The sequence below is a fragment of the Zonotrichia leucophrys genome, chromosome 17, assembly GCF_028769735.1.
Source record: "Zonotrichia leucophrys gambelii isolate GWCS_2022_RI chromosome 17, RI_Zleu_2.0, whole genome shotgun sequence".
NCBI lineage: Eukaryota > Metazoa > Chordata > Aves > Passeriformes > Passerellidae > Zonotrichia > Zonotrichia leucophrys.
Window position 1 is genome coordinate 10,798,853 of NC_088186.1, and position 25,550 is coordinate 10,824,402.

The 25,550-nt window shown below is 54.9% G+C and overlaps 2 protein-coding genes across 5 annotated transcripts; one reads left to right on the forward strand and one right to left on the reverse strand.

The window, feature by feature from the left end:
- Positions 1 to 305: 305 nt before the first annotated feature.
- LOC135454891 (ectonucleoside triphosphate diphosphohydrolase 8-like) lies at positions 306 to 15,058 on the forward strand. Of its 2 annotated transcripts, none has more exons than XM_064727488.1 (10): positions 306 to 379; positions 3,057 to 3,188; positions 3,611 to 3,728; positions 4,668 to 4,818; positions 5,099 to 5,258; positions 5,778 to 6,008; positions 6,502 to 6,762; positions 7,167 to 7,277; positions 7,432 to 7,566; positions 14,948 to 15,058. In XM_064727488.1, the coding sequence occupies exons 2-10, from the start codon at positions 3,069 to 3,071 to the stop codon at positions 15,011 to 15,013; spliced, it is 1,353 nt and encodes a 450-aa protein (XP_064583558.1). In that variant the 5' UTR covers positions 306 to 379; positions 3,057 to 3,068; the 3' UTR covers positions 15,014 to 15,058. The 2 variants fall into 2 exon arrangements, with proteins under 2 accessions (XP_064583558.1, XP_064583557.1); XM_064727487.1 differs by lacking the exon at positions 14,948 to 15,058 and adding an exon at positions 8,466 to 8,943.
- NOXA1 (NADPH oxidase activator 1) lies at positions 9,222 to 25,535 on the reverse strand. 3 transcript variants are annotated; one of them, XM_064727484.1, is made up of 15 exons: positions 24,809 to 25,535; positions 23,048 to 23,130; positions 21,643 to 21,751; positions 19,382 to 19,516; positions 18,252 to 18,359; positions 17,518 to 17,577; positions 16,925 to 16,962; positions 15,725 to 15,866; positions 14,037 to 14,090; positions 13,257 to 13,326; positions 13,082 to 13,140; positions 11,791 to 11,960; positions 10,666 to 10,771; positions 10,456 to 10,579; positions 9,222 to 10,242 (listed from the first exon to the last, which is right to left on the reverse strand). In XM_064727484.1, the coding sequence occupies exons 1-15, from the start codon at positions 25,211 to 25,213 to the stop codon at positions 10,145 to 10,147; spliced, it is 1,761 nt and encodes a 586-aa protein (XP_064583554.1). In that variant the 5' UTR covers positions 25,214 to 25,535; the 3' UTR covers positions 9,222 to 10,144. The 3 variants fall into 3 exon arrangements, with proteins under 3 accessions (XP_064583554.1, XP_064583555.1, XP_064583553.1); XM_064727485.1 differs by having other exon boundaries at positions 10,666 to 10,765; positions 13,257 to 13,329; XM_064727483.1 differs by having other exon boundaries at positions 13,257 to 13,329.
- Between the last annotated feature and the right edge of the window lie 15 nt (positions 25,536 to 25,550).

The following is a 25,550-nucleotide window of genomic DNA, read 5'->3' on the forward strand; positions in this document are numbered from 1 at the left end:
TGAGGCTCCCCTGAGGAGCTCAGCTGCTGCCTCCGGCGCCAGCGCTCGCAGGCTCCAGGGGCTGCCCGGGATCTCTCTGTCCCCTCGCTGATCTCCGCGGGCAGCGCAGCCCCCCCGGCCCCGGGCGGAGCGCGCCCGGCTGTGCCGCTCCTCCAGCAGCGAAGTGGTTAATCCCGGATGCTCTTTCCACCCCGGCTCTCCAGCCCCGGCCCCGCTGCCTCCCGGACAAGCGCTCTCCTGGGCAGGTTGCTGGTCCGGGGCCAAGGGGAGGGCCACGCCGGCGAGGCAGCCTTTGTCCCAGGAGCGGGCTCCCGGCCCCAGGTGCGCGCTGAGCCCGGGCCGAGGCGGCGGGGCCGGAGCGGCGGCCGGAGCCAGCGGGGTGAGCCGGGGCAGGCACGGGGGGAGCCGGGCCCGGGGCTGCTGCCCCTCCATGGAGCTGGGCTGGGAGCGGGCCCCGGGCAGCAGCGGGGGCGGTGCTGGGGCAAACGCGCTCCGTGGGGCGGTGCGGGAGGGCGAGGGGGCCGGGGCGGCCGCTCGCCGCACGAGGTTCCCAGGTGCGGGGGGCAGAGGGGCACGGAGGGCACAGAGACCAGGCACGGAGGGCACTGCTAAGCCCCAGCGCTGGTGGGAGGTGGATGCAGGGAACTGCTCTGCCTGGCAAGGATGCTCCTGGCATCCACAGTCATCCTCTTAGAACCTTCAGAGCCCTTTTGGCTTTCAAATCCCAGTGGGAAGTCAGCCCCCCCCCCATTGTCCTGAGCAACAGGCAGTTTAGATCCAGCAGTGGCTCTGAGCCTTTTGCCCCAATTTTCGAGGCCCTGCTCCCTGTGCACAAGGGATGCTGCAAGTGAGAGATGTCCCACAGGTGTTTGACAAGCTTGTCATCATGGCCAGCCCTGCACATCAAGTGCTGCCCTGCTCCAGCTGCTGGGCACAGCTGGAAACTTTGCACATCTGGAAATGGGCAGGCACTGTGCAGCATCGTGCCTCCTCTGCAGCTCTGGAGGCATCAGCACCACTCTCCTGTCCTGCTGCTCCTGATCCTGCATGAATGGTAGCAGGTACTGGAGCTGCCCAGCCCCGGGATGCCACAGAAAGCCTGGGCAGATCGATCAGCTTCTCATATTGTTTCCCACCCACTGGGCTCCCTTTCTGTGCCCTGTTCTCCTGCCTGGGAGAGCTGGCTCTGTGCTGCCTTTGGGTGATGCCCCCTGTCCAGTCAGGATGGGCATTAGTCCCTAGCAGAGCAGGAGGAGCCCATTTCCCACCCTCTCCTGCATTCAGCACAGTGCAATTTGTCACCAATTCGTGTCCTACCATTTCACAGTGCGTGGGACAGAGCTTTCCAGGATGTAGGCTGGGCTGCAGACTTTTCCCATTGCTTTGTTTGTTACCTGGAGCAGATGAATCACATCCCAGCAGCACAGTTATAACTGGGCAAACCCCAGCAGGGCTGCTGGGACTGCAGATATGACAACTGGGGACATAATTAAGTGGTTTTCTTGGTGATGCTGGGTTAATGATTTGAGTCTGAGATAACTTTGAATCGATAACCACTTTAATATCTCAAAGAGGTCCTCAATGATTCCCTGTTTCTATGACAAGGATTTATCAGAGGATTCCATACAATCTCTTCATAGCCATTGTAGAGGGAAGGCTCCTGGCTATAGGACAAGGTCTGATAAGGGATTTTGGTGGCCCCATATCCCATGGGCCCAAAGTACAGCTGCTGTTCATTGTTGTGCATCTCATGCCATGCAGGAGATTGGTTACCCTTGCTCATTGCCAGAGATGATGACTCCAAAACAGGAATCAGCATCTCCTTTGAACTTGCCAAAGGTCTTCTCTCTCCACTGGCCTGGGAAAAGGGCAGGGGAATTTCTCAGGGACTTTATGCACTCACAGGAGAATTGTGTAGCCAAGTGACAGCTCCAGGTTCCACCCAAAGCACTGGTGGGGTTAAACAATGCTTCTGGTGCCCAGGGCTCTCAGGCCACCCGCAGGTTTCAGCTGGAGTGTGAAGCGAGGTCAGCCTCGGCAGGATGCAGCAGGCATCCTGCCTGTGTGGCTCAAGGCACCGAGCAGGGCAGTGCAGGAGGAGGAGGGAGAGCTGTGCACTGCAAAAAGCACATCTGGACCAGCTGTGAGGTGCTGAGCACATGGATATCTCAGCTGCCCTGTGCAGAGGCTGTCACAGAGAACCAGACTCTTTGCTTTGCTACAATTCCTTAGAGTACCTGGGGGCTGTTTCTGCTGGGAGCTGAGCTCTGGATGGACAAGTGGGAAGTGCTCCAGTCCCCAAGGGCAGTGCTGTGGGCATTCCAGCCTGGCTGTGTGCCCTGATCAGCAGGAGCTTCCTGCCTCTGCCCTCCTGCCTGCCCTTGGGGCTGCAGGAGAAGTGTGGGGATCACAGCAGGCATGGACACTGTCCCTGTGCATCTCTTACAAGCTGTGGCATCAGCAAGAGCTGGGCCAGGCAGGAGACACACAGCTGCAGGTGCTGATTCCCTGCCTGAAGCAGAGAGGACTCTCTCAGGGACAATCTGGGCCTGCTGGGCAACAGATGGGACCTGGTCCCAAGTGTTGTGGGATGGGTTTTGAGGTGGCAGCATGTGGGTGCTGGAGGGATGTGGCTCTGCACCCCAGAGAGGATGGTCACACTGGTACCCTGCCAGGCCACAATCCTGCTCCCAGCTTGGAACTCCAGCTAGCCATGGCTGGTCTTCCCCCAGTGATGCTGCTGTGAAGGAAGGTGCTGATTGCCAGCCAGGGAACAGCTTGAGCAGGGCTGGTCACAGAGGGACCTGAGGGGCTGCAGGTGAGAAGGCAGGGCTGAACAAGTTGTACTGGAAATCCGCCAAGGAGGGAGTGCTCAGAATGGCAGAGTGTCCCAGCCCTGAGGCTGCCAACACCCCCACTGGGATGGGTCCAGAGGAGCCCGTGGATATTATCCTCTTCCATGGTAAGAATGGCCATGTACTAGAGAAACGCTTCATTTCTGGGAAGGGAAAGTCCCATAGCCATGCATGAGGTGTGAGCTGGGGCTGTCCCTGCAGGTTGGAGGAGGAATGGGCTCCAAAGCCAAGGCCATTGCCGGTCTCCTGGCAGCCACCTGCGTCTGCAGCGTCATCGCCCTCATTCTGAGCGTGGTGAATGTGAAGGATGTGCTTCTGCCCCCCAGCACCAAGGTAGGGTCCTCAGGAGGAGCATACTCTCACTTGGCTGCTGGCTACCGTTGAGTGTTGGGTTTTGCCTGGGTTTCAGGCAGGCTGTGCTGTTTGCCACCAACATGGGGACAATGCCCTGCACAGACTGGAGCAGGTCTGGCTGAATTTGGTCACTGTGCCTGGCCCCACAGCACATGCAGCTTTTTCATCCCAAAGCACTGCCAGCTCCAGGGGCTTGGGAAGGATCTTTGTCCCCAACATAGCTGGTAACTGCAATGCCACCAGACTTTTTCTGTCCTGGTGAGCACCAGTCTTGTTTGGCCATTCTAGGCTCCCCTGCCCACCAGGAGCTCCGATGGCTCTCCTGGAGCTTCTCTCCCTCACTCTGCAGCAGGTGACACTGGTCTGCTCCCCTGACACCCCGTGTCCTCTCTCCTCCCCAGTATGGCCTGGTGTTTGACGCTGGCTCCACACACACGTCCCTCTACACCTACCGGTGGCGCGCGGACAAGGAGAACGGCACGGGCATCGTGTCCCAGGTGGAGGCCTGCTCTGTGTCCGGTGAGTGCTGGGCTCTGCCCTCCCTCTCCATGGCCAGCCTTGGTGCTGCCCTGCATGGCCGTTCCACACACCAAAGCTGATTCACGCCAGGTGTGATAAATGTTAATTTATCTATTGGGCATTTCTAAATACCCACAGGGGCGTGTATTCCTATTGCAAAAGTGCTGTGTCAGGCTTCGGCACAAGGACAAGTCTCTCTGGAGGAAATGCCCACCCTAGAGAGCAGATCTAGGAGCAGATAAATGGTACATGGAGCTGGGCTGGGGCTAGCAAAGGCCAGCAGGCCAGGGCAGAGGTGCCTGGGCAAGGGGAAGAGGGCTCAGAGCTCACCTTGCCCTCATGTCCCACTCGGCAGCAGCGGCATGGCAGTTACTGGTTAACTGCAAAGGTCAGGCAGAGGGCAAAGTGTAACGCAAGGGCTGCTTGGGCTAATGGCAGTTATTGAGTCAAAGCTCCCGGGAAGATAAACAGTGAGATTTCCACCCCAGAGTCTGGCCTTACCAACTGCAGGACCATGCCAGGTTCTCAGATCCAGTGCCAGCCTCTGAAAATAGGGAGGCTGTGCAAGGGCACACAGAGTGCCTATCAGCTCCAGGTGCCCTCAGGGAAATGGGGAACAGCTGTGTTTGTCCCCAGCTCCTGCAGGACTCACTGGCCGTGCCCAGCACTTCGGCCCCCCCGGGATCAGGTGTGTGCTCAGCATCCCCGGGCAGGCCAGCAGCCCTCCCGCTCTGCCCGGAGCAGGAGCTCCTGCGGCTCCCGGGGCCAGCGGCCGTGCCACAGCTGCTGCCGCCTGGAGGGACAGCTCCGAGCACGGGTCGGGACTACCTGGGGCAAGAACAAAAAAGCCCTATGGGATTCCTGGGTGGACAAGTCCCGTGCTGTGCCGTCCCTGCGGGGTGGCGCTGGGCTCTCTCCATCACCGGTTCCCTGTGGCAGGACCCGGCATCTCCAGCTACGCAGACGACCCCGCGGGGGCTGGCGCCAGCCTGAAGCCTTGCCTGGACAGGGCCATGAAGATCGTCCCGGCCGAGCAGCAGCGGGAGACCCCGGCGTACCTGGGGGCCACGGCCGGCATGCGGCTGCTGAGGTACCGGCACCTCCCGCCCTTCCTGCTCCACGCCAGAGCCGGGGCTGGCACCGGGGCACAGGGGCGGGGGCACGGGGATGCTGCCCGGCCAGGCCGTGGGCATGGGCAGAGCAGCCCTGCCCGCGATGCCTCGGCGTGTCCGGGAGAGCCGCTGGCCGTGCTGGAGAGATGTCGGGAGCAGCTCCTTGGCAGGGCACGGCAGCCTCTCAGTGCCAGCCCGGCTGCCAGAGCTGCCAGGCAGGGTGTGCAGCACCTGAGGTGTTTGTGCCTTTGCTGGCAGGGAGCAGAACAGCAGCAAGGCCCAGCAGGTGTTGGCCGAGGTGTCCAAGGCCATTGGGGAGTACCCTGTGGATTTCCGCGGAGCCCGGATCCTGACGGGCAGCGAGGAGGGCTCCTTTGGCTGGATCACTGTCAACTACCTGCTGGAGACACTGGTCAAGGTGCAGCTGGGGAGAGGGCAGGGGAGGGCCGGTGGGGAGAACGTCCCTGTCTGAGCTGCAGCAGCTTTCCTTACCTGCAGAGGAGGGAGGAATGGAGCTTTGGGGCACTGGTCAGGCAGCCAAAGGTTCCCTGTGGCTGTGGGCTGCAGATTCCACCTCATTAATGGGATTCACAGGATCTTTGTGTCCAGCTCAGCCTGGCCCTGTGCTCTCGTGTGCTGACACAGGGGTGGATTTTGGGGTCCCAGAGATCTGGCAGTGGGATCGGCCTCCAGGGGACAGGGTTCCTTTTTCCCTGCTCCAAGTGTCTGGATCCCAGCAGATGTTCAGCAGCCAAGAGGCCGCGCCTGAGTGCTCTGTGCAAGTGTCTGTGGGTTGAGGAGGATGTGGGCAGGCAGGGGTAAATCAGGGAGCCAGGAGCACGTGGAAGGTGCCCCTGGGGCCCCCAAGTCCTTGCGGGAAGGGAGTGGGAGTGTGAGTGCTGCAGTTCAGCCTAAGCCTTGCTGTGTGTTGGGCCAGTTCTCGTTTGCAGAGAAATGGGAACATCCCCAGGACACCGAGGTTCTGGGAGCTCTGGACCTCGGCGGTGCCTCGACGCAGATCACCTTCCAGCCCGGGGTCCCCGTGGAGGACAGGAACACGTCCGTTTTCTTCCGGCTCTATGGCACCAACTACTCCCTGTACAGCCACAGCTACCTGTGCTACGGGCAGAGCCAGGCCCTGAAGATGCTGCTGGCAGCTCTGCACCAGGTGCCACGGGGCACGGGGGCTGCTCAGCCATCTCCCAGTGCCGTGGCACATCTCCCCCTGCAGTGCTGGGTGTGCCTGTGGGCAAAGAGTCAGGAATTGGCAGAGGCTTGGGTTTTATCTAGGGAAGCAAAAAATTGCCTCATTTGGGTGGAAGGTGGTGGTGGTTGCCGGCCAGGGCTCCCTTCTCCCCACATCTTGACGTGCAGTGGCATTTTTTGTAATTTCCCCAGCCCAGCTGTATGTGTAGTTTTTCTGCTGTCACCATGCTCTTGGCCTTGCTCCATTTGTGCCCAGAGAGAGGTTTCCCAGCACAGTCCCTGCACCGCTGCCCGGGGACAGAGGCAGAGCCCAGCGCTGCAGGAGCCAGGGCTGCTCAGGGAGCTCTCAGGTGGGGTGCATCCAGTCCTCCTGGGGTGTAGTCCTGCTTTTTGGGATGGGCTGTGGGAAGGTCTCAGTGGCACTGCAGCCCCATTAAGGCTCCATCTCTCTCCAGGCCAGCTCGGGTGGCCAGATCAAGCACCCCTGCTACCCCCAGGGGTACCAGGAGAACATCACCGTGGCAGAGCTCTACGACAGCCCCTGTGTGCGTGCGCCCAGCTCAGCCAGCCCTGGCCTTGTCCTCACGGTGACGGGGACAGGGGACCCAGCCGCGTGTGACACGGCCGTGCGGAGACTCTTCAACTTCAGCTGCGGGGCGCAGGGGCCGTGCGGCTTCAATGGGGTCTATCAGCCCCCCGTGCGGGGACAGTTCTTGGTAAGCAGCCTCCGTGCCCTGCCTGGGGAGGGTGAAGGCAGGGCCTGGGTGTCTGCTCTGCCACTGATTGTGGAACGGGCTGGGGAGAGAGGGACCCTCGGAGCTGGCTCTATCTGCAAACCTCTTGTGTGCTCAGAGGTGGCTTCTGCCTCCTGCCATGTGCCAGCGTTCCTGAGGGAAATGGGAAGAGCTTGTCTGAGGGAGCCTGTGTGAGCCAGCTCAGAGTGCAAGAACAGCCCCTGGGTTGTGGGAGAGCTCTGAGATTTTCTGGCAGACCATCAAGGGGCTACTTGATGCAAAACCCTGGGAATTACTTGAGACTCTCTCCCCAGGCAAGAGGGGCCCCTGGGTTTTTTCTCAGGTGAGGAAGCAATTGTTTTTCACCATGTTTTCCTTGCCCCCAGGCCTTTGCTGGGTTCTACTACACCTTCAGCTTCCTAAACCTGACTCGCCAGCAGTCTCTGCGTGAAGTCAACACCACAGTCTATTCCTTCTGCCGGAGGAACTGGACAGAGGTGAGAGCCCTGTGAAGGGCTGCCAGGAGCCTTGTGCTTATCCTGTCCCAAATCTCTGTCCTTGGAGTACAAGCTGTGCTGTTCCCTGGGCTTGGGAGGGTTTCTGAGCCTCTCTTTCTTTCCCTGTTGCACTCTGTCCCTGATGGCCTCACAGCTGGTGCAGAGCTTCCCAAAGGATTTGAAGTACCTGCACACCTACTGCTCTGTGGCCTTTTACATCCTGACGCTGCTGCTCGATGGCTACAAGTTCAATGAGCACACCTGGAGCAACATCCACTTCAGCAGGCAGGTAAACACCTGTGGGCAGCAGGAGAGGGTGGACATGTTCAGGAGCAGCATCTCTGGAGTCCTCTGTGCCAGAGATGTGTCCCTGCTTCATGGCTGCTCCCCAGGGATCCCAGGAGAGATTTGCTGTCTCTCAGCCACGCCCAAACCTCTGACCCAGCTCATGTCTCACTTTCCCTGCTGTCAATGTAACTGATTTTAGGGGGGTCAGGGAAAAGCAGAGGATTTGGCCACTTTGATCTCTGATGGTGTTATCAGAAAGGTGATGGTGGCCCCATGACCACTTTGAATCAGAGTATGGCCTGACCAGAATATTCTCAGGATGAGAAGAGACAGCCTCAGGTTTTGCCAGGGGAATCTTAGTTAGGTACTAGGAATGGTGTTTTTTCATGGAAATGAAAATGGAAAGGGTCAGGCCTTGGAACAGGCTGCCCAGAGCACTTGATGGAGTCACCATCCCAGGAAGTGTTCAAACAACATGTGGATGTGGCACAAACAACATATGGATGAGGACACAGCTTAGTGATGAGCATGGTGGTGGTGCTGGGCTGATGGCTGGACTCCATGATCTGAAAGGTCTTTTCTGATCTTACTGACTCTGCAGCCAGATTAGAAGGATTATGGCAATGGAGGAAACCCCAGATCCAAAATCACGTGCAGGTCACAGAGGCACACCTGGATCAGAGCAGTCATCCATGTTCAGCTGTCCCTTAGCCCTGGGGGAGGGGGGCCAGGAAAGCTCTTTGTGCAAGTGCTGCTGGCAAGATCAGGTTCATCACAGCTTGGTCCCCATGTGAGACAGCAGGGACAGCTCACGGGACAGATGCCCCTCAGCCCCTCAAACAAGCTGCTGGTGCCTGGCAGAGGTGCCTTTGGATGATGCCCTGTGCTGTCTCCCCCCAGGCAGCAAACACAGACATCGGGTGGACACTGGGCTTCATGCTGAACTTGACCAACATGATCCCTGCTGAGGCTCTGCAGCAGGTCAAGGGCCACCAGCCCGGCCTGTGGGCAGGGGCCGTCTCCTTCCTCGTGCTGGCCATCGTGGCAGGCCTGGTGGCTGCTTTCCTGCACTGCTTCTGGAAAACAAAGTAGCTCCCAGCCTCCTGACTAGAGGCATCCTAGGCATCCTGCCTTCTAAACCAGGCAGGGAAGTGGTGCAGAAGAGGTGGAAAGTGGAGAAGGATGAAGGCATTAGACCCATCTCCATTGCTCAGGAGATCTGACTGGGTCATCTCTGTGAATGTGGAAGATGACTTGATCTCTCTCCAAGAGGAAGACTCCTTTAATCTGACTGCCAAAAGCTGATTGAGACTTGCTGGCTGCATGTAGCTAAAAAAATTCCAATGAGAAATAAAATCAGTTTTGTTTTTCAAATATGAATGTCACTGCTCAGCCTAGCACAGTTTCCTTGGCATTCCCAGTCCTGCTGGGCTACTCTTCCAAGAGTCCTGGGAGGCAACTGGCAATGGAGAGTGGTGGTGGGCACCAAACTCTGAGCAGAGGGATGACATCATCTGTATCCTGCCCTGTGCAAGATGTGCAATATTTTTGTAGTATGTGACAGAATCTCTTCCCAAAGACACTGTCAGCTGTTGTTAAAAATACTTACTGGCATATCTCAGCAGAAAAACACAAGTGGAAGTTGATTTAAGAGTTGCCAACTCTGGCTCAGGGTTTATTTTATATTCAAGTTACATAGCCAAGTTTTGTCAAGACACCAAATCCAGGACAGGTTCCAGCTCCAGGCACTTGAGTGTTTTATTTAGATTAGTCCAGCCCAGTTGCAGGAATTGGACAGGGCTTTCACCTTTGCAGCACCAGCCCAGCACTTCCCAGCCAGCCCTTTCTCCAGGGCTCTCCCACAACCCAGAGCTGCTCTGAGCAGTGGAGATTTCCACAAGTGCCTATTTCCTCTGTGCTCCAAGATCTCACCTAGGCCTTAGGGCTTAAGAAAAGTGCCTCAGCACCTGGTGAAGGAATGGTCAGGTCCATAGCTGTGTGCTATGGAAGACAGGGTTCTAACTCATGGTGTTATCCCATTAAACCCTCTGCAAACTGGTTCCAAAAGCCTTTTGAAAGAGCAGCATCTGTGGCTGGTGGAGGTAAGGTTATGTGACCCGAGAGCCTGGAGAACAGGGCTCTGCCCTCTGTTCCCAGCCAGCCACCCTTGGCTTCAGGAGTGAGGCTCAGCTTCCCAGCCTCAACACGAGCAGCAGGGAGAGGGATGAAGACTCTCACCCAGAGGAACCTCCTCCCACCCAGGGGAACCTCTTTCCACCCAGCAGCCTGAGCTCCCACATGGACAATTCCCACAGCCAAACTCCAGAGCCCTCTCCCTGCTCTCTGCTCTTCACAGGTACATCTTTGGCAGTGTAAGCACCAAGTAAAAAATGCCAGGTCAGGGAACAGGCTGTGGGAAATGCCATCACTGCTGGAACTGACCCCATGGATCTGAGTGGGAGATATCCCCTGTCCAGGTACAGGAGAGCTCCTGGCTGTGCTGGCTGGGGCCCAAATGAGCTGGGACGAGTGTCTCCCACCCCTGGGGGTGCAGCCACGCAGGAAAAGGCTCCTGTTTGCTATAGGAAGGCAACATCACAGCTGGTCTGGGTGGCAAAGCATTTGGGGAAGATGCCAGTCTTGCCATTGCATCGTCCTTCCAGCCAGTCCTCGTTCACTGGAAAACATAGAGGAGCAGGAATGAGCCCTGGCCCATATGAGTGGGGTTAGTGAGAGTTTTCACAGCTGGAATTTAACTCTGGGAAAAACCTGTTCCAAGCCTGTAACTCCTGAGTATGAACCTGAGACAGCACTGGAGAGGCCACATTTTCCCCATGCTCCCCAGAGCCGACTCCAAAAGCCTGGCCCAGCAGCAGGACTGGAGAGCTACCTTCAGAGAGGATATCCAGCACATCTCCCTTGCTGAACTCCAGGTCCCCTGGTCCCTGTGGCAGGTAAGAGTGCTGAGCCAGCATCTGGTAGAGAACAGGTCTGCCCGAGTGGGAGTCTGAGTCCTGCAGGAAAAAGCCAGCATGGAGGTTGCAAAGCAAAGCAGAGACTGGAGCCCAGCCCAGCAGAGACCTTGTCCCAGCCTACGTACCTGGCAACAGAGTATCAGCTTGCCCTCCATCAGCTGCTGCCACACCTTCCCCAGGTCTTCCTGTCCCAACACTGTCCCCAGCTCTGTGCCATCCAGGAGCCTGTAGCTGCAAGGGTTCATTAATGCCGAGCAAATAATTTCATTTAAAGCCAAACTTGGAGGCCAGCCCAGCCCTCTGCCAACCTCAGTCTTCACAGTCCCCTTTGCAGGCCAGTTCTGAGCTTGTCCCCTTGCACAGTGACATGGGGCCACCCCAGATGCTCAGCAGGCAGAAATGGCACTGTGGGGAGTGACACTGTCACCTGCTCCCACACAAACTCAAGGGGAAGATTCTAAACTCTCCTGATGGCACTGTGTGTCCCAAGGGGTGTCACAATCAGGAAGACCTCACCCCAGGATCTTCTGCCTGAGTGCCAGCTTGTTCTGCATTGATCCTTGTTACTGCAAAGGCTGAGCTGAGTGGAACAAAACCCAATCTGTGGCAGCTGCATCTACACAGAGCTTTTCCTTCTCTCCTCCCTTTTTCTTGACCATGGCACAGTTTCCTAGGAAAGATCCTTTAGGCTTCCAAGGCCCATAGAATCACAGAGTTGTAGAATGGTTTTCCTTGGAAGGGCCTTAAAGATAATTTAGTTTCAACCCCCTGCCATGGGCAGAGAATCTTTCACTACACCAGGCTGCTCCAAGCTCCATCCAATCTGACCTTGAACAGTTCCAGTGATAAGGAATCCACAATCTCTGTGGGCAACCTGTGCCAGGGCCTCACAACTCTAATATTAAAGAATTTCTTCCTAATATCCCATCCAACCCTGCCCTGTGTCAGTTTGAAGCCATTCCCCCTTGTCCTGTCACTCCATGCCTTTGTCATAAGTCCCTCTGCAGCCCTCCCTGAGCCCTTGATGTACTGGGAGGGGATTACAAGAGGAATAGAATGTGCTTCCCCACGGGGATCACGCTGTTGTCCCACCCAAAGCCCACGGTGAGGTTTGCCCTCTGGGCAGACTGTGTGCTTACATCTTTGCAGCTTTTGGCCCCAGATAAACGTTCCCAGGAGCCCAGAGGCAGCTGGATGCCCGTGTCCTGAGGGGAATGGCTGCTGGCCCATCCCACCCCACAGCCCCGTACCTGAGCGCGCCCCGCTGTGCCTGCTGAGCCAGCCTGTCCCGCAGCAGGGCCCGCAGGGCCGGCAGGGCCGGGGCCTCGCCCGCCCGCAGCACCAGCGAGCACTCGCAGCGCAGCCGCAGCACCGCCGGCCTGTCTGCGCCCGCGGGGGCGTCCCCGCGCCTCGGCGGCACCTGCGGGGAGACGGGCTCGGTCAGGGCGGAGAATGAGAGTGTCCTGAGCTGGAGGGACCCACCAGGATCACCCAGCCCAGCCCCTGCCCTACCCCCCACCCTGTCCATCCCTGGCAGCGCTGCCCAAAGGCTCCCGGAGCTCTGGCAGCCTCGGGGCCGTGCCCATTCCCTGGGGAGCCTGGGCAGTGCCAGCACCCTCTGGGGGAAGAGCCCAGACTGACTCTGAAGCTCATGGACTAAGAAGAACCCCAACTGACTAACAAACCCAGCTGACAATATCTGCTCTCATACCAAGAGAGGTGACACAGGCACAGTCCCTCATCTCTGTGCTGCCATGTTGCAGCAGAACAGCATCAAAATACAGACCTGAATTTCAAAGGGGGAACTCTGGATTCAAAGCATGGGATCAAATGCTCCTCCTGTGACTCAGGAATTCTGGGTTTGGTTCTGATTTTACAGGTACCTCCTCAACCCAAACTTATATGAGCAGGGCCCCAATTCGTCCAGCCAGCTGGAGAGGAGCAGCCACATTCCTCTGTTGTGCTACTTCTGGCTGAACTACACCTGAAAAAATTACCCCAAAAGCCCCAAAAACAGGTGTGGCAGAGCTGACCTGCAGCTGAGAGACAGAGGTGGTGTCCCCAGAGGGTCACAGGAATCATTCCAGGACCATCACATGCAGGGGTGGCAATGGCATGGAAGTACCTCAGAGGACATCACCCAACAGGGCAAACTTGAATAAACTGTGCTATCCAGACTGATAGGGACAGAAAATGGGACACAGGAAGAGGGGGGAAGGGACAGCAAGGTGTTCAAAGACAACTGCCTCTTGCAAAGTGGGCTGTAAAACATGTGCACAAGAACTCTGATGCATTTGCTGCTCCTGGTGCCTCGGAGGGTGGCAACAGGTCAGCCTTGGGCTGTGTCACAAAGTGGGATGGTCACAAACTGAGAGGAAAGACCACGTGGGAGCCTCTCTTTAGAATGGAAAAGTGGTCAGAGGAAGGAGTTTTTTCCCCAGTGATTTGGGAGCAGCTCAGGAATTCTGGGCAAGAATCTTGCACTCTTTCCAGCCCTGGTCTCCTGAGGCTGTGCCAGCTTCAGCCTGTGGAACACCTCACCTTAGAGTCCATGTGGGCACTGGCATCATTGACAGAGGCATTTTCTTCCCCAGGAGGATCTGCAGAACAGAACAAAGGCAGGGGAACAGCCCTGCAGTCAGCACCACCACCTCCTCACGCCCCCTGAAGAGCAGGGTTTGGGCACAGCTTCACCCACTGAGGGCCCAGAGATTACCTGGCTTCTGCTTCATGGGGAGGCGGCTGGGAGGCACCTGGGCAGGAGGAAGGGGAATCCCAGTGCTGATCTTCTGCAACAGAACAGCAGCAGTAAGGAGAGGGCAGAAAATGGGAGCCTGGACAAGGCTGGTGTGTGACAGGCTGCAGCCAGCTACTGACTTGTGGGTGTAACCCCAGAGAGAGCCCCAGGGAGAGCTGCTCATTGAATGGTTGGATGAGTTGGAGCAATGAGGGTCTTGAGGGCAGTGTCCCCAGACACTTCCCTGGCACCCTGCTCCCTGCTGGGTTGGTGCTGGGACAGAAGGAGGCTGCTCACACTGTGCTGAGGGCCCTCCCCACTTGGGCCGGCTGACAGTGACACAGCCATGGAGCAAACGCCCAAGTGTGTCCCAGAGGTTCATTTGGAGGGGGAAAAATGACAACTAAAATATCATTGCAACATCAGAACAAGCATGTGCTTGAAAACTCCCTCACAGGAAATGGGGCTGAGCTGCACCCTTCCACACTGGGTTCAGATGGAAAATGATTGGGATAATGTGTGGCTATGCCTGTAGTGAAAATGAGAGATGAAGTTCTCCCAAGTCAAAGGGATTTTTTGTACTCCTAACTCTTCTGTTGTTCCCATTCAAGAGTACTTGATCTTCAGTCAATAGTCTCAGTGCTTCACACTCTATGTTTCTCTTACAGAGTTGTCCCAACCTGTGATAATTTTACAGATAAATGTCCCAAATGTATTCTTGGTCCCTCCCTCCCCCTGGTTGCAAGGTTGCCAGCTCACCCATTTATCCATCCTTGAGGCAGGCTCCAGGAGAGAGCTCGGGATGTGCAGCTTCTGCAGAGGGACATGAAGCAGAGCAGGGTGAGAGAGGAGCCCAGCAACCCCAGCCCAGCCCCAGCACTGCCTGTCACCCTATGGCCACACCAATGTGCCTGAGCCACCCAAGTGCTCAGTGCTCACAAACTGCTGGACAAAATCCAACGATCCTTTTGCAGCTTTTCCTGCAGGGAGCAGAGCTGCTGCTGGAGTGGCTGCAGTGGAACAGACCAAACACCCACCAAACCCCCTGCTCCCAAGACAGAGCTCAGGGTGAGAGAGCAGCAAGGATGCCCAGGGGTACCAGTCCAACAGCATTTCTGTGTCTTCTGACAATCACTGCTGCTCATTTTAACTGAGCACTGTAATTTTTTGCTTACAACGTTTTGGTTTTTTTCCTATTGAGAGTCTATTTTTATTTTTTCTACATTGAATTTCACCTGGCACTTCACTGGGCAGTGAACCAGCACATCCAAATACTTGTGTAACTGTTCCTGTTAGCTCCAGATGCTTCAGGCTCTCCCCCTATTCCTGTATCACTTAGGAATATGCTAAATGCTTATGTCACAGAAGATTTGCTGTGGGGACATAATTTTTTAAAAATTAAAGGAAGAAAAACCTGTTCCTTTATATCCAGCTTTTAATTCTGTATTTTTACCAGTCCTGAGAGCACTGCCTCAATTGCTCAAACACCTTACTGGTTTATAGTGGTCTTATGAAGAATCTTGTGACTTTTTTGAAAGACAGGCAGGTAATACATTCACTGAACCTAATCCAGGTATAGAACAGCTCTTTCAAAAAGTGAACTAGACAGGTGAGAAATGGCTTCTGCCAATAAAAGATTTTCCATGTTGTGTTTATCTGTTTCTGTTCAGTCTCTTTACACTACAGCTCCCTGGCCTGCAGGAAGATGTCAGATTTGTTGGGCTCTAAGTCCTTAGGACTTCCCTAGAGCTGTTCATAAATCCTGCCTGTACAGCTGAAACCATCCCCAAACCTTCCCAAAGTTCACTGAACAGAGGCACTACAGACCAGGTAAGGACCAGCCCACCTCCTCAGCTCCATCAGAGCTCTCAGGGGATAAATCCTGCTCTAAATGGTGGTCCTTGCTGAGGTCTGCTATGCTACAACTCCTCAATAGGATCCCCTACGGCGGAGAGCCCAGAGACCATCCTTGTGTCTTCTGCAGGGGTGAATGGCAGAGGCCGGTGAGAGCCCAGTGTCAGGAAATCTGGGGGGTGTGGGAAGGAGCTCCTGAGGACTATGCTCAGGGCGGCTGGGGCCAAGCCCTGCCCTCGGGGCTGTGTTCCTGCCCTCGGGGCCATATCTGTGCCCTGCCCTGCCCTCGGGGCCGTGTTCCTGCCTCAGCACCCTCGGGGCCATGCCCCTGCCCTGCCCTTGGGGCAGTGTCCCTGCCCTGCCCTGCCCTGAGCACCGTGTTCCTGCCCTGCCCTCAGGGCCGTGTCCCTGCCCTGCCTTCGGGGCAGTGTCCCTGCCCTGTCCTCGGGGCCGTGTCCCTCAGCACCCTCGGGGCCGTGTCCATGCCCTGCCCTCGGGGCCATGTCCATCACTCAGCACCTTCGGGGCAGTGTCCCTGCCCTGCCCTCGGGGCCATGTCCATCCCTCACCGCCCTCGGGGCCGTGTCCCTCACCTGCCCGTCGTGGATGGCCGTGGCCCAGCCGTCTGCCGCTCTGCCCAGCAAGAACACCAGGCTCCCGGCCGCCACCTCCTGCCCCGGCGGCTCCTCGGGGCGGTACCGGGCCAGCACTCGATGGTAGCCGGACTCGGCCTCCCTGCGGGGAGAGGGGAGCGCTGACGGGCCTGGGGCGCGGTGCTGATGGCTCCGAGCCACCGCACTGCACCGGCCGCAGCTGGCATGGGCTGCAAGGTGAGGGTGCTGGGAAATCGGGATTTCCATTGCTGCTCTCTGGTCCATCTGGGAACAAAAGGGGCTTGGGAAACACTGATTTGCCAAATGCAGCTGCGTTTTCATTGTACTGATAAACAATGTCAAGATCAAAACATTGATCGACACAGCCCTGAAGTATTGCTGGTGCAATATCACCGAAACAAATTACTTTCTTGGAGTTTGAACATGATTTTGGCTTAGGACACTAGGGCTGGTTGTGAGTATTTGGAATTGTCCTGAGAATTAAAATGGGAAATGTGGAAGGGGCTAACAGCGGGCCTGTTAGCTAAAGGAGTGAGAGGAAGCTGAGAAGCAAGAAGCAGCTGATAAGGAGCTTTTTCTAAAGCTGTAACTAAGGAGACCAAGAGAAGTGAGGAATTGAAGAAAGATAAGAAGAGAACTTTGCAGCTATATGAAGTATTTTTAGAAAGGTAGCTGAAATCACTGTAACTTTTCACCAATGGTGTTATGTTGATTTATTGTAGCCAATAGTTAAGGTAGAAGAAGTATAAACAATTAGAAAGTGTATAAAAGGTCAGCCATGTTCAATAATAAAGAGTTGCCATCTGAGACTGATTGTAGTCTCTGCTTTGTGTCGTGATCACCTCGACAATGACAGGGAAAGCTGAGCATCCTCTGCCACAGACCTGGGCAGGTCCCACAACCTCTGTCTGCTTCCATTCCCCAGGCATGCCTGATCCATGGTGGTCTCCCAAGACCATTGAATCAAATCCTGCAAACTGCCCAGAGGCTCTTGCAGAGATGCCAGGGACCTGCAGCTCCTTTGCAGCCACAGAAGCCTTTGTATGTTTGTCATTCACTCCACCCTGGCCAGAGTGGGTGTGGATCCCTCGGAGTCTTTATTCAAAGCAGCCAGAGAATAAAAGACTTTCTGAACAGTAGAGAGAGAAGGGTAAGACCAAGGTGGGACTGAACACTCACCGCAGAGCATTGGCACTGGGTTCATAAAAGCCCTGTTTCTGTGGGAGAAACAACAGGATCTGTTTGTAACAGTGCCTCCTACAGCAGCAGTGCCACCTTATCTCCTGACTCTGCTATTTTGTCTTTACTCTTGACCCCATTTGTCATTCCACACCATGAAAAGGTCTGCTGCTCCACACCTTACCAGGATGTGCCTTCTCTTCCTTCCCCTCCCTCTTTATCTCATCAGGAAGTAAGACAGTCTCTTCCCCCTCCCCTGGTTCCAAGGAACTCCCAGCACAGTGGGAGGCAGCTGTGCTCACACTGACACATTTACTGAAGTGATGAGCAGAGACAGGCTGAGCACAGCAAAGCACTGCTGTTTTGACAGGGTGAAGAGCCAAAAATGCATCTTTAAAGGGCTGGAGATTCCCATCACTGAGTCCCTTACAGCCAGTGCTGAGCCTGGCTCTGAACATCCCTATGGATCCAGACTGGTGTTACACTGGTTTTACCAAGAGTCCACTCTTCCTTCCCCTGATGGTTGGATCTGAGCCCCTTTCTGGAGCTCCATGACAGCTCTGTTCCTCCTCTCACAGCCCTGTCCTGCTCACCTGAGGCCTGAGAGGCTCAAAGCCAATGTACTCATCGTTGGGAATGATGGATGAGATGACCTGTTGGAGAACAAAGCAATCAGTGAATCTAGGCTGGACAAAGAGATCCCCAAACTGCATCCAAGATTATCTGCTCAGACCCATTTCCTTCTGGCATCCCAAGGTCAGGCAAAGTGTGAAGCTGTACATGCAGTGGGAGAGGCAGAGCTGGATTCCCAAGGCAACTCAACCATTTGTGTCCCATTTTTTAAGTCTTTCCAAGGTTTCTTTAAAAGTATGTGAATTTATTACTTTCCCTTTCTTTCTTTGTTTTGGAGCTCTCTGTTCTGACTGCACTGGTCACAGAAAAGGTCAGAGAAATTCTCTGCTGTCTTATATTAAGGGATGTGACAAAGCATTTGTCCCCTGAGTGCCAACCTGTCCCCCAGGGAATGCAGGACTGAGCAGCAGCATGCTGGGACAATGTGCCCCTCTTAAAAACGTTACTGTCAGCAAAAGGGCAACCACAGATTCCCAGAGTATCTGCTCAGCCCTTTCAGACTTTAAAGTGACCAAGACTAGAAAGGTATTTTAGTGCCAAAATGCATTTTTTGGTAGAAGGGGTAGCAATTCTAACAAATTTTGGCTTCTGTGTCCTGACTGCCTGGACTGGCTGCAAGCTCTGCCATCCTGCTCTCTGGAGATGGCAGAGGCAAGGTTTTTTTCTGCTGCTGAAATCATGACAATTATGTTACCTTCGGTTTACCCAGGAAATCTTTTGAATCCAGCTGCTCAACTTCCTTCTTTCGTGGTCTGAAAAGTTCCTCAAGAGGAACCAGCATGGGCTCTAAACACAGGTGGTCCTGGGGTGGGGAGAGCAGGTGAAGGAAAAGCCATCAATTTGCATTAAATGAAACATCAGAGCCCTGAAAAGCAAATACAGCTCAGGTGTGCAAGAGCAGCTCCAGGAAGATATTGGGGCAAAAGTTTTGGCTGTGAACTCGACAAAGGCCACTCAGGCTCCACAAAAGCAGGAGCAAACTGAGCGCTCAGCAGCCCCTCCCCAATGGGGAGGCAAGGACTGACACTGCTGGCATGGGGTGGGTGGGAAGGGGGGCAGTGCAGGAAGGTTTATCAAACAAATCTTAACAGCTTTTCTGTTGGATTTCAGATATTTTCTGTTCAGCCACTGAGTAGCATGCTAATAGCAAATACAAATAATACACTGGAAAAGCACAAATGTGATGCCAGAAGAGATGATCAGATTAAAAACAAAGTGATGAATCCTTCAGGAAGAGTAAATCAGAGATCTGCAAATGTTTCCAGATCATAAAGAAGTCTAACAGGAAACTTTCACTTAGAAGCAGCCCTAGAAACACTTTCACACCCAACTTAAGCTCTAAAAGTGCTTGACATTATTATCTGAGCTGCCACCAATTGTTCCTGAGGCCAAAGGGACTCAAAAGAAGCCAGCCAGTGCCACAAGAAGGGAGAATCTCCAGGCCTGCACTTGTAGGGGTTCTGCATTTGAAACACTGCACCAGGAAACTGGTTTTGCAGGACAAGTACATATGGAACTGAGCTCCTGAACGTGAAGGAACAGGAAGCCATGTCCTCAACCTCAGAGGTCATCCCAAAATTCTTCACTGTGGTGTTTCTGGGCAGTGAAGCACCTGGGGAAGATGGAGTTCCTCGATCACCTGAAGCCCTGGTTTGGCAGAGCATCATGTACAAATGGCTTAGACCGTGCTAGCAGGTGGCCAAGCAGGTGGGTGGATGGCAGGAACATGCAGGTGTCAGGAACACTCAAACTGACAACTTTTAGCACACATCCCTGAGCTGAAGCCCAGTGCACACTCCCAGGAGCTCACAGAGGTGGCCTTACCTGCACCCGCTCAAGGGCCAGCTCCAGGATTGCTGTTCTTCTTTCAGGTCTCCACACAACAGCCTTCTCCAGGGTGACCCTGGCCTCCTGCCACTGCTGCAGGTGGCACTGCACTGCTGCAGTGCTGTACAGCACCTGGAGGGGGCACAGGGAAGTGACTCAGAGGGCCAGGACCAAGGGACACCCAACCCGTCCTCCTGAGCCCAGCCAAGAAACAGGGACAGGCACTACAGCACCAAGAGCTCAGCAACAGGAGAGGCTGAGTGGCAGAGCTGGGAACATTTCACAATCAGACAGGAAAAATAAAAGCTTGTATGTGCTGGAGCTGCTGGTCAGGGTGGTGAGAGACATGAGGACGGCAGGGGAAGACTCTGGTATCACACTTTAATTCTGATCCTTCCTGCAGCCAAAAGGCCAGGAAGCTTTCCTTGGGTGATTTTCTGCATGAAACTAGGTAATGATTTTTGTAATCCTGACTCCCTGTCACTGCAAAATAACTTAACTGAAACTATTTCATGTTGTAGTGGGCTGTGAATGTGCAAACTGTCAGCTGTAGCTTGTCACCCTTCAGCAGCATGTCAGTCTGTTCCTGGGGAAGAGCAGGCTGTGGGAGTGTTGCAGATGGGGTGTTGGGGAGCTGTGGTCTATACTGAGAGTGGGAGATCTCTCCCTGTCACTGACCAGCTGTGCCACAGCCAGAGCACTGTCAGACAGCTCCTTATCTCCTGTGATAGGGTTATCAGCTGGGAATTGAGGTGTGTACCTGGCTGCACGCCCTGCTCAGGACAAGGCTCAAGCTCATAGGATGCTTTTCCTTTACTCCTTAACCATGGCAGTAGAAGACTCTGTTTGGGAGTGTGGGGAATGGCAACCCTGAGCATGTACAGGAACTGCAGGGACAGGCAGCAGCTCTCACTCAGTCAGAAGTGTCACAGCCTTGCAAGAGGCAAATATTTCTGGGTTTTCAAAGCACACATGTATCTCCCACGAGAAGATCACCTGCAGCACGTGAGAGGCCGTGCATGGGGAAAGCTGATGGCACAGTTCTGCTGGAGGAGGATGTTTGTGTATTTTGAAAAATGAGCTCCAGGTAAGAATGAGATACAGCTGAATCAGGATGCTGATCCCAAGTCTGGAGGGCCAGCCCATGTCCTGGTGATGCCTGGAGTAAGGGGTTGTGTGTCCACACCAGGAAGGGCCCCAGCCTCGGGACACTCCTGAGCCCTGCCCCTTTCCCAGGGAACTGCTCATTTCCAAGAGAAGGCAGCGCCGTGGCACTGAAGCTGTTAAAGCCAGGGAGGTTTGGGTAATACCACGGATGCCAAGGATTGCTTCCTCCTGCCAGGTATAGGGTGCTTGAAAATTGCTGAGATGCTTGGCTGGAGTCACACAATGACTCCTCACTCTCACGGAAGTAAGCAGTTAAATCCTCTTTCCTGTATCTGCTTTTCAATCTGTGTGTGTGGACTCAGAGAAAACAAAATGAACCCTTCCAGTAAAGGACAGTTTCTATGTTTCTAACTCTACATATGTCCAAATATTATAAAAATTTACAATCAGTTCGGCCTTTGAGCTTCCTTGAACAGGATGTGGCAGGTTGGCCCTGTGTGACAGTAAGAGGTACAGGATGAAGCATTTCAAACACAGCCTGAGCACGGGGTGCAAGTTCAGGCACAGAGGGAATGTTAAGATCAGTTGCTGCAGTTGAAAGAGGCTTTCATGCACCTGACTTTCCTACAGCCCACATTTTGCATCAGTGCTGTTCTCATCTGTCACTGAACTCTGAGAGCCGAGGAGTTCACTAAACTTCCATGTGTATTTACACCCAAGTGTAAATATTACACAGAATCCCAGACTGGTTTGGGTTGGGAAGCACCTTAAAGCTCCCAGTTCCACCCCTGTCATGGCAGGGACACCTTCTACAGACCAGGTTGCTCCAAGCTTCATCCAGCCTGGCCTTGGACACTTCCAGGGATGGGGCAGCCACCACTTTGTCAGATACAGAGAAAATAAAACCCCTTCCATATAGAAATTCCTGCATACCTGCTCTGAACAATTTTACTTTGCAAATGCATCATTTGCTAAACTTTCCAGAGATGATGTTGGTTTACAACTTTTATGATTAAGTTACCTTTTTAAAAGTGCAAGCAGAATATTTTTACAGCTCTAATGTACTTGCTTGAAAAAGTCTTGGGTCACTAATGCCTGTTACTGATACCCCCAACAGTGGGGAAGGATTGCTGAGCCAGGCTGACTCTTACCTCCCAGGCATAGAGGATGTGCCTCAGCCCCAGCTGCTTGTAATCAATGAAGGGATTTTCTCTTAGGTGACTGAAGGCCAGGTGATAGTCAGAGAGAGCTTCTTCATACCTGCAATGCAGAGGTGACACAAGAAACTGAGCCTGAAACAGCTGGAGACTGTTTAAAAAGCTTAAAAATCACACTAGCAAATAACATGTATTCTGCTCTGCAGCCTGTGCAAGGAGAGCTGCACCAGAGATGTGCTATGAAGACCCAAGGTTGCCCACTGCTGGGAGCTCCCTGCTGTCCCAGCACGTGTCCCAGGAGGATTGAGGGCTGGGAGCCTGACTGATGGGGACCAGGGAGGGCACACACATGGCTAGAGCATTGAAATTGAGAAACTTGAAGTTTAGAACCTCAACATTTAGAAATTTAGAGAACCTGTGTGGATAAGGGCAGTATTAGTCTGAAATTACACCATCTATGCAACTGAAATCCAAGCAGGTGCCCACTGAGGCTGCAGGTGGTGAAAGGAAGGGCCCAGGAAGGGCTGTGCAGTGGGCACCTGGCCCAGAGAAGGTGCCCAGGTGGGTGTTGGTGGGTGGGAGCAGCTTCTGATGAAGGAAGGAGCCCTGGGGGCTGGAGGCCAGCAGCTCTTTGGGCAGGAAGCAGCTGCCAGCTGTGCTGCCCCTGCAGTGGCTGTGCTTGGGCCACATTTGCTTCTGCTGCTGGTGGAGCAGCTCCAGAGAGTCACAGCCCCTCTCCTGGAAAAGCCAGAACTGCTCACTTTGACTCTCTTCCAGAAATAAAGACAGGCATTTTGTGGAGATTAAGGTCTGGGAAATATGGGGAAAACAAGGGGAAAGACAATTGCTGAGCTCAAAGGTAAGACAAGATCTGTAAAATACTTCACCCAGCTCCCTGAGGAGGATGTCACTGTGATTTAACCGTGGAAACAATGAGTAATCAATCCCATGACACATCTGGAGCAACCTCAATGTTCTATCAATGAGACTGAGATCAGGCCCCCAAAGTCTGCTGGCAGGAAAGTGTGCAGGCTGCATTTTTAGCAAGGCCAGACTCATGTGTGTCATGTGAAGACACACGAAGCAGCACAATTATATTTTTTTAAATTTCTAGAGAAAATCTGAATGGCAACATAGCATTGTGGCAGCCTTGCATGCAGGAGTCTCTGTCTGTAGGGGACAGCAATGCCATGTGTCAGCCACCCCAGAGTTGTGCAGCTCTTATCAGAGATAAGACTTGCTGACCTGTGACAGGGTTCCAAGGCTAAAGCAGATCCTGTGACTCTGTGAGGTTGCTAGAAGAAGTGAATTTTGGAATCAAAGAATCATTTAGGTTTAGGAATAAAGCAGGACTGAAAGGACAGAACCAAAGACTGCACTGGCTGTGCACCTCACTCACATTTCCAGCTGCAGGTGGACATATCCTCTCTGGAAGTAGCCCACAGCCAGGGAATTGTCCTTCTCAATGGTTTTATTGAATGCCTGGGGAGAAAGACACAGGCAGGGCCCAGCTGGGATGTGTCCTGTCAGTGCCTGGGCACACACACCCAGCCAGCCCCATCCCAGCTGCCCTCACAGAGGCACGCCCTGGGCTCCTGCCCAGCTCTGAGGGCTGGGCACAGCTCCCAGCCATCCTTCAGGTCTTGGCTCTGTGTGAGCTGAGCTGCAGGCTTTTACCCCTCCTTGCTACAATGGACTGGACATAAATGAGCTGCATTGGCCATCTGGCTTCTTAAAATGGAAAACTGTAGCCTGCAGAAGAAATGGCCAGTGGGAGCAGCGGGACTGGCCAGGCTGGGGAAGGCTGAGGTGATGAAAGAGTGAGAGGGAGGGAGGAAGCTGCAGGGCTTCTCACAATGGCCTCTAAGTCAGTGTTTCTGCTTCGGTGCCCCAGCTAAAAGCAGGCAGTGCTTGTGGTAGCAGCTCGTGGTTCAGTGTGCTGGGAGAGCCAGGAGTCCTCCTGGGGCAGCATCAGGGCTGTGCTCCTTCCCTTGCCAGCGCTGAAAGCCCAGCCCTCCTGCCCTGCCCTGCAGGGGAAGGTGAGTCCCTGTGACCCCACACACCGTGCTGAACGTCTGCCTGCCTGGGCCAAACCTGAAATAACAACAACCAACCCCTGATCCTCACGGAATAGAGCTGAGCTTCTTCCCAGTCCCTGCCCCTTGACTGGGCTCAGAAGTCTCTCCTGTGCTCTCTCCTTCAGCTCCATGGCCCCTCTGTGTCCCAAACAGCCACTGCCTGCCCAGGGCTCCACGGCGCTGCCCCAGCCCCTCAGCACAGCCTCAGCAGCTCCTTACACAGTTTGAGAAAGGTTTATCTGCATCTCCTCCCTGGAGACAGATGAGTGGATGGATGTGCAGACACACCAGGTGCTGTCACAAAAAGGCTTTTCCTCAGGGCACCTCCTCTCCCTTCCCAGTGGTTTTCCAGCACAGCAGCTTTGTTCTGGCAGTCTCCACTGCCAAGCAGCATTTTTGTACTTTCAAAGTACACCCATCTCATGTCTAAACCCACAGCTACAGAACAGCTATTGGCCAATCTTTTTCCTGCTTTGATTTAAAGCTACAATACATTTTTAATTTATTGTGCATGTCCAGTGGGTTGAGGTCTTCTCTTGGAATCAGGCAGGCTGAGCTTTAGAGGTGTGGTTTTTCACATGATAATGAGCTAAATTCACCTAAAGGACAGGATTTTAACTGATTTAGTTTTAACAAAACTTAAGGTATATTGCCAGATGCCACTTCCAGTATTTAATTTCACAATTCTCTATTATCTTGTTTCAAAATGATTCTGCCCACTGACCTGGATTTCATTTAGAGAACCATGGAATCACAGAATCATTAAGGTTGGAAAAGGTCTCAAAGATCGAGTCCAACTGTGAAGCGGGCATCACTGAGTTTACCACTGAACCCTGTCCTCGACGGCCACATCCTCCTTTTTAACTTCCATCTTTTCCACTTTTCTGTGATTCACTCAGCTAAACTTTTCCCTCCAACCATTCACCCTTCAACATCCTCGCTCGCACTCCCGCGGGACACGCAGGACACGAAACGCCGGATCCCAGATCTACATTCAGCACCGCTCCCCCGCGCGGACCCGGGGCAGCCAAGCCGCCCATGCCCAGGGTCCCCGGGGATCCCCCCGCTCCCGGGCTGCTCACCCGCAGGGCCGCCTCGGGCCGCCCGGCCAACAGCTGCACGCAGCCCACGTTGAAGCAGATCCTGGCCGGAGGCTCCTCGATGCCGCCGAACGCGTCCAGGGCAGCGTCCCAGTGCCCGCGGTCCGCCGCCCGCACGGCCTCGTGCCAGCGCCGCACCAGCTCCCGGTACGCCATGGCCGGGCTGCGGCAACGGGAACGGGAACGGAGCCGCGCGGGGCCGCACCTGCGCCGCACCTGCCGGGGAGGGGCCGGACGGGAGACAGCGGCCACTCTGCCCGCTCCGCTCCTCCCCTGGGCGGCGGGAGGAGACACCGAGCCCGCAACAGGACACGGACCGGGAATGGGACACGGACCCCACAGTGGGATATGGACCGGGAAGGGGACACGGACCCCACAGTGAGGCATGGACCGGGAAGGGGGGACATGGAGCCCGGGAGGAGAGACGGAGCCCGGAATGGGACACGGCCTGGCAGGCGGCCGGGGCCGGCGGGGCAGAGCATGAGGGCGGCGGCCGCAGCTGAGCGGGCACCGGGGGTGCTGCTGGCTGAGGGCACCGGAGGGACCTGACCTGACCAGCCGCCAGAAGCGAGCCCGCGGCCAGCGCTGCCGCAGCCAAGGTACCGCTTTGGGAGCTTCTTTGAATAAAATATTTAACGTAAGTTTAATACAGTAGATACTCTCAGGGCCGTGTGGGTGCGAGTTAAGTACAGTACGTTCGGCGGCACAGGCGGCGCCGCACTCT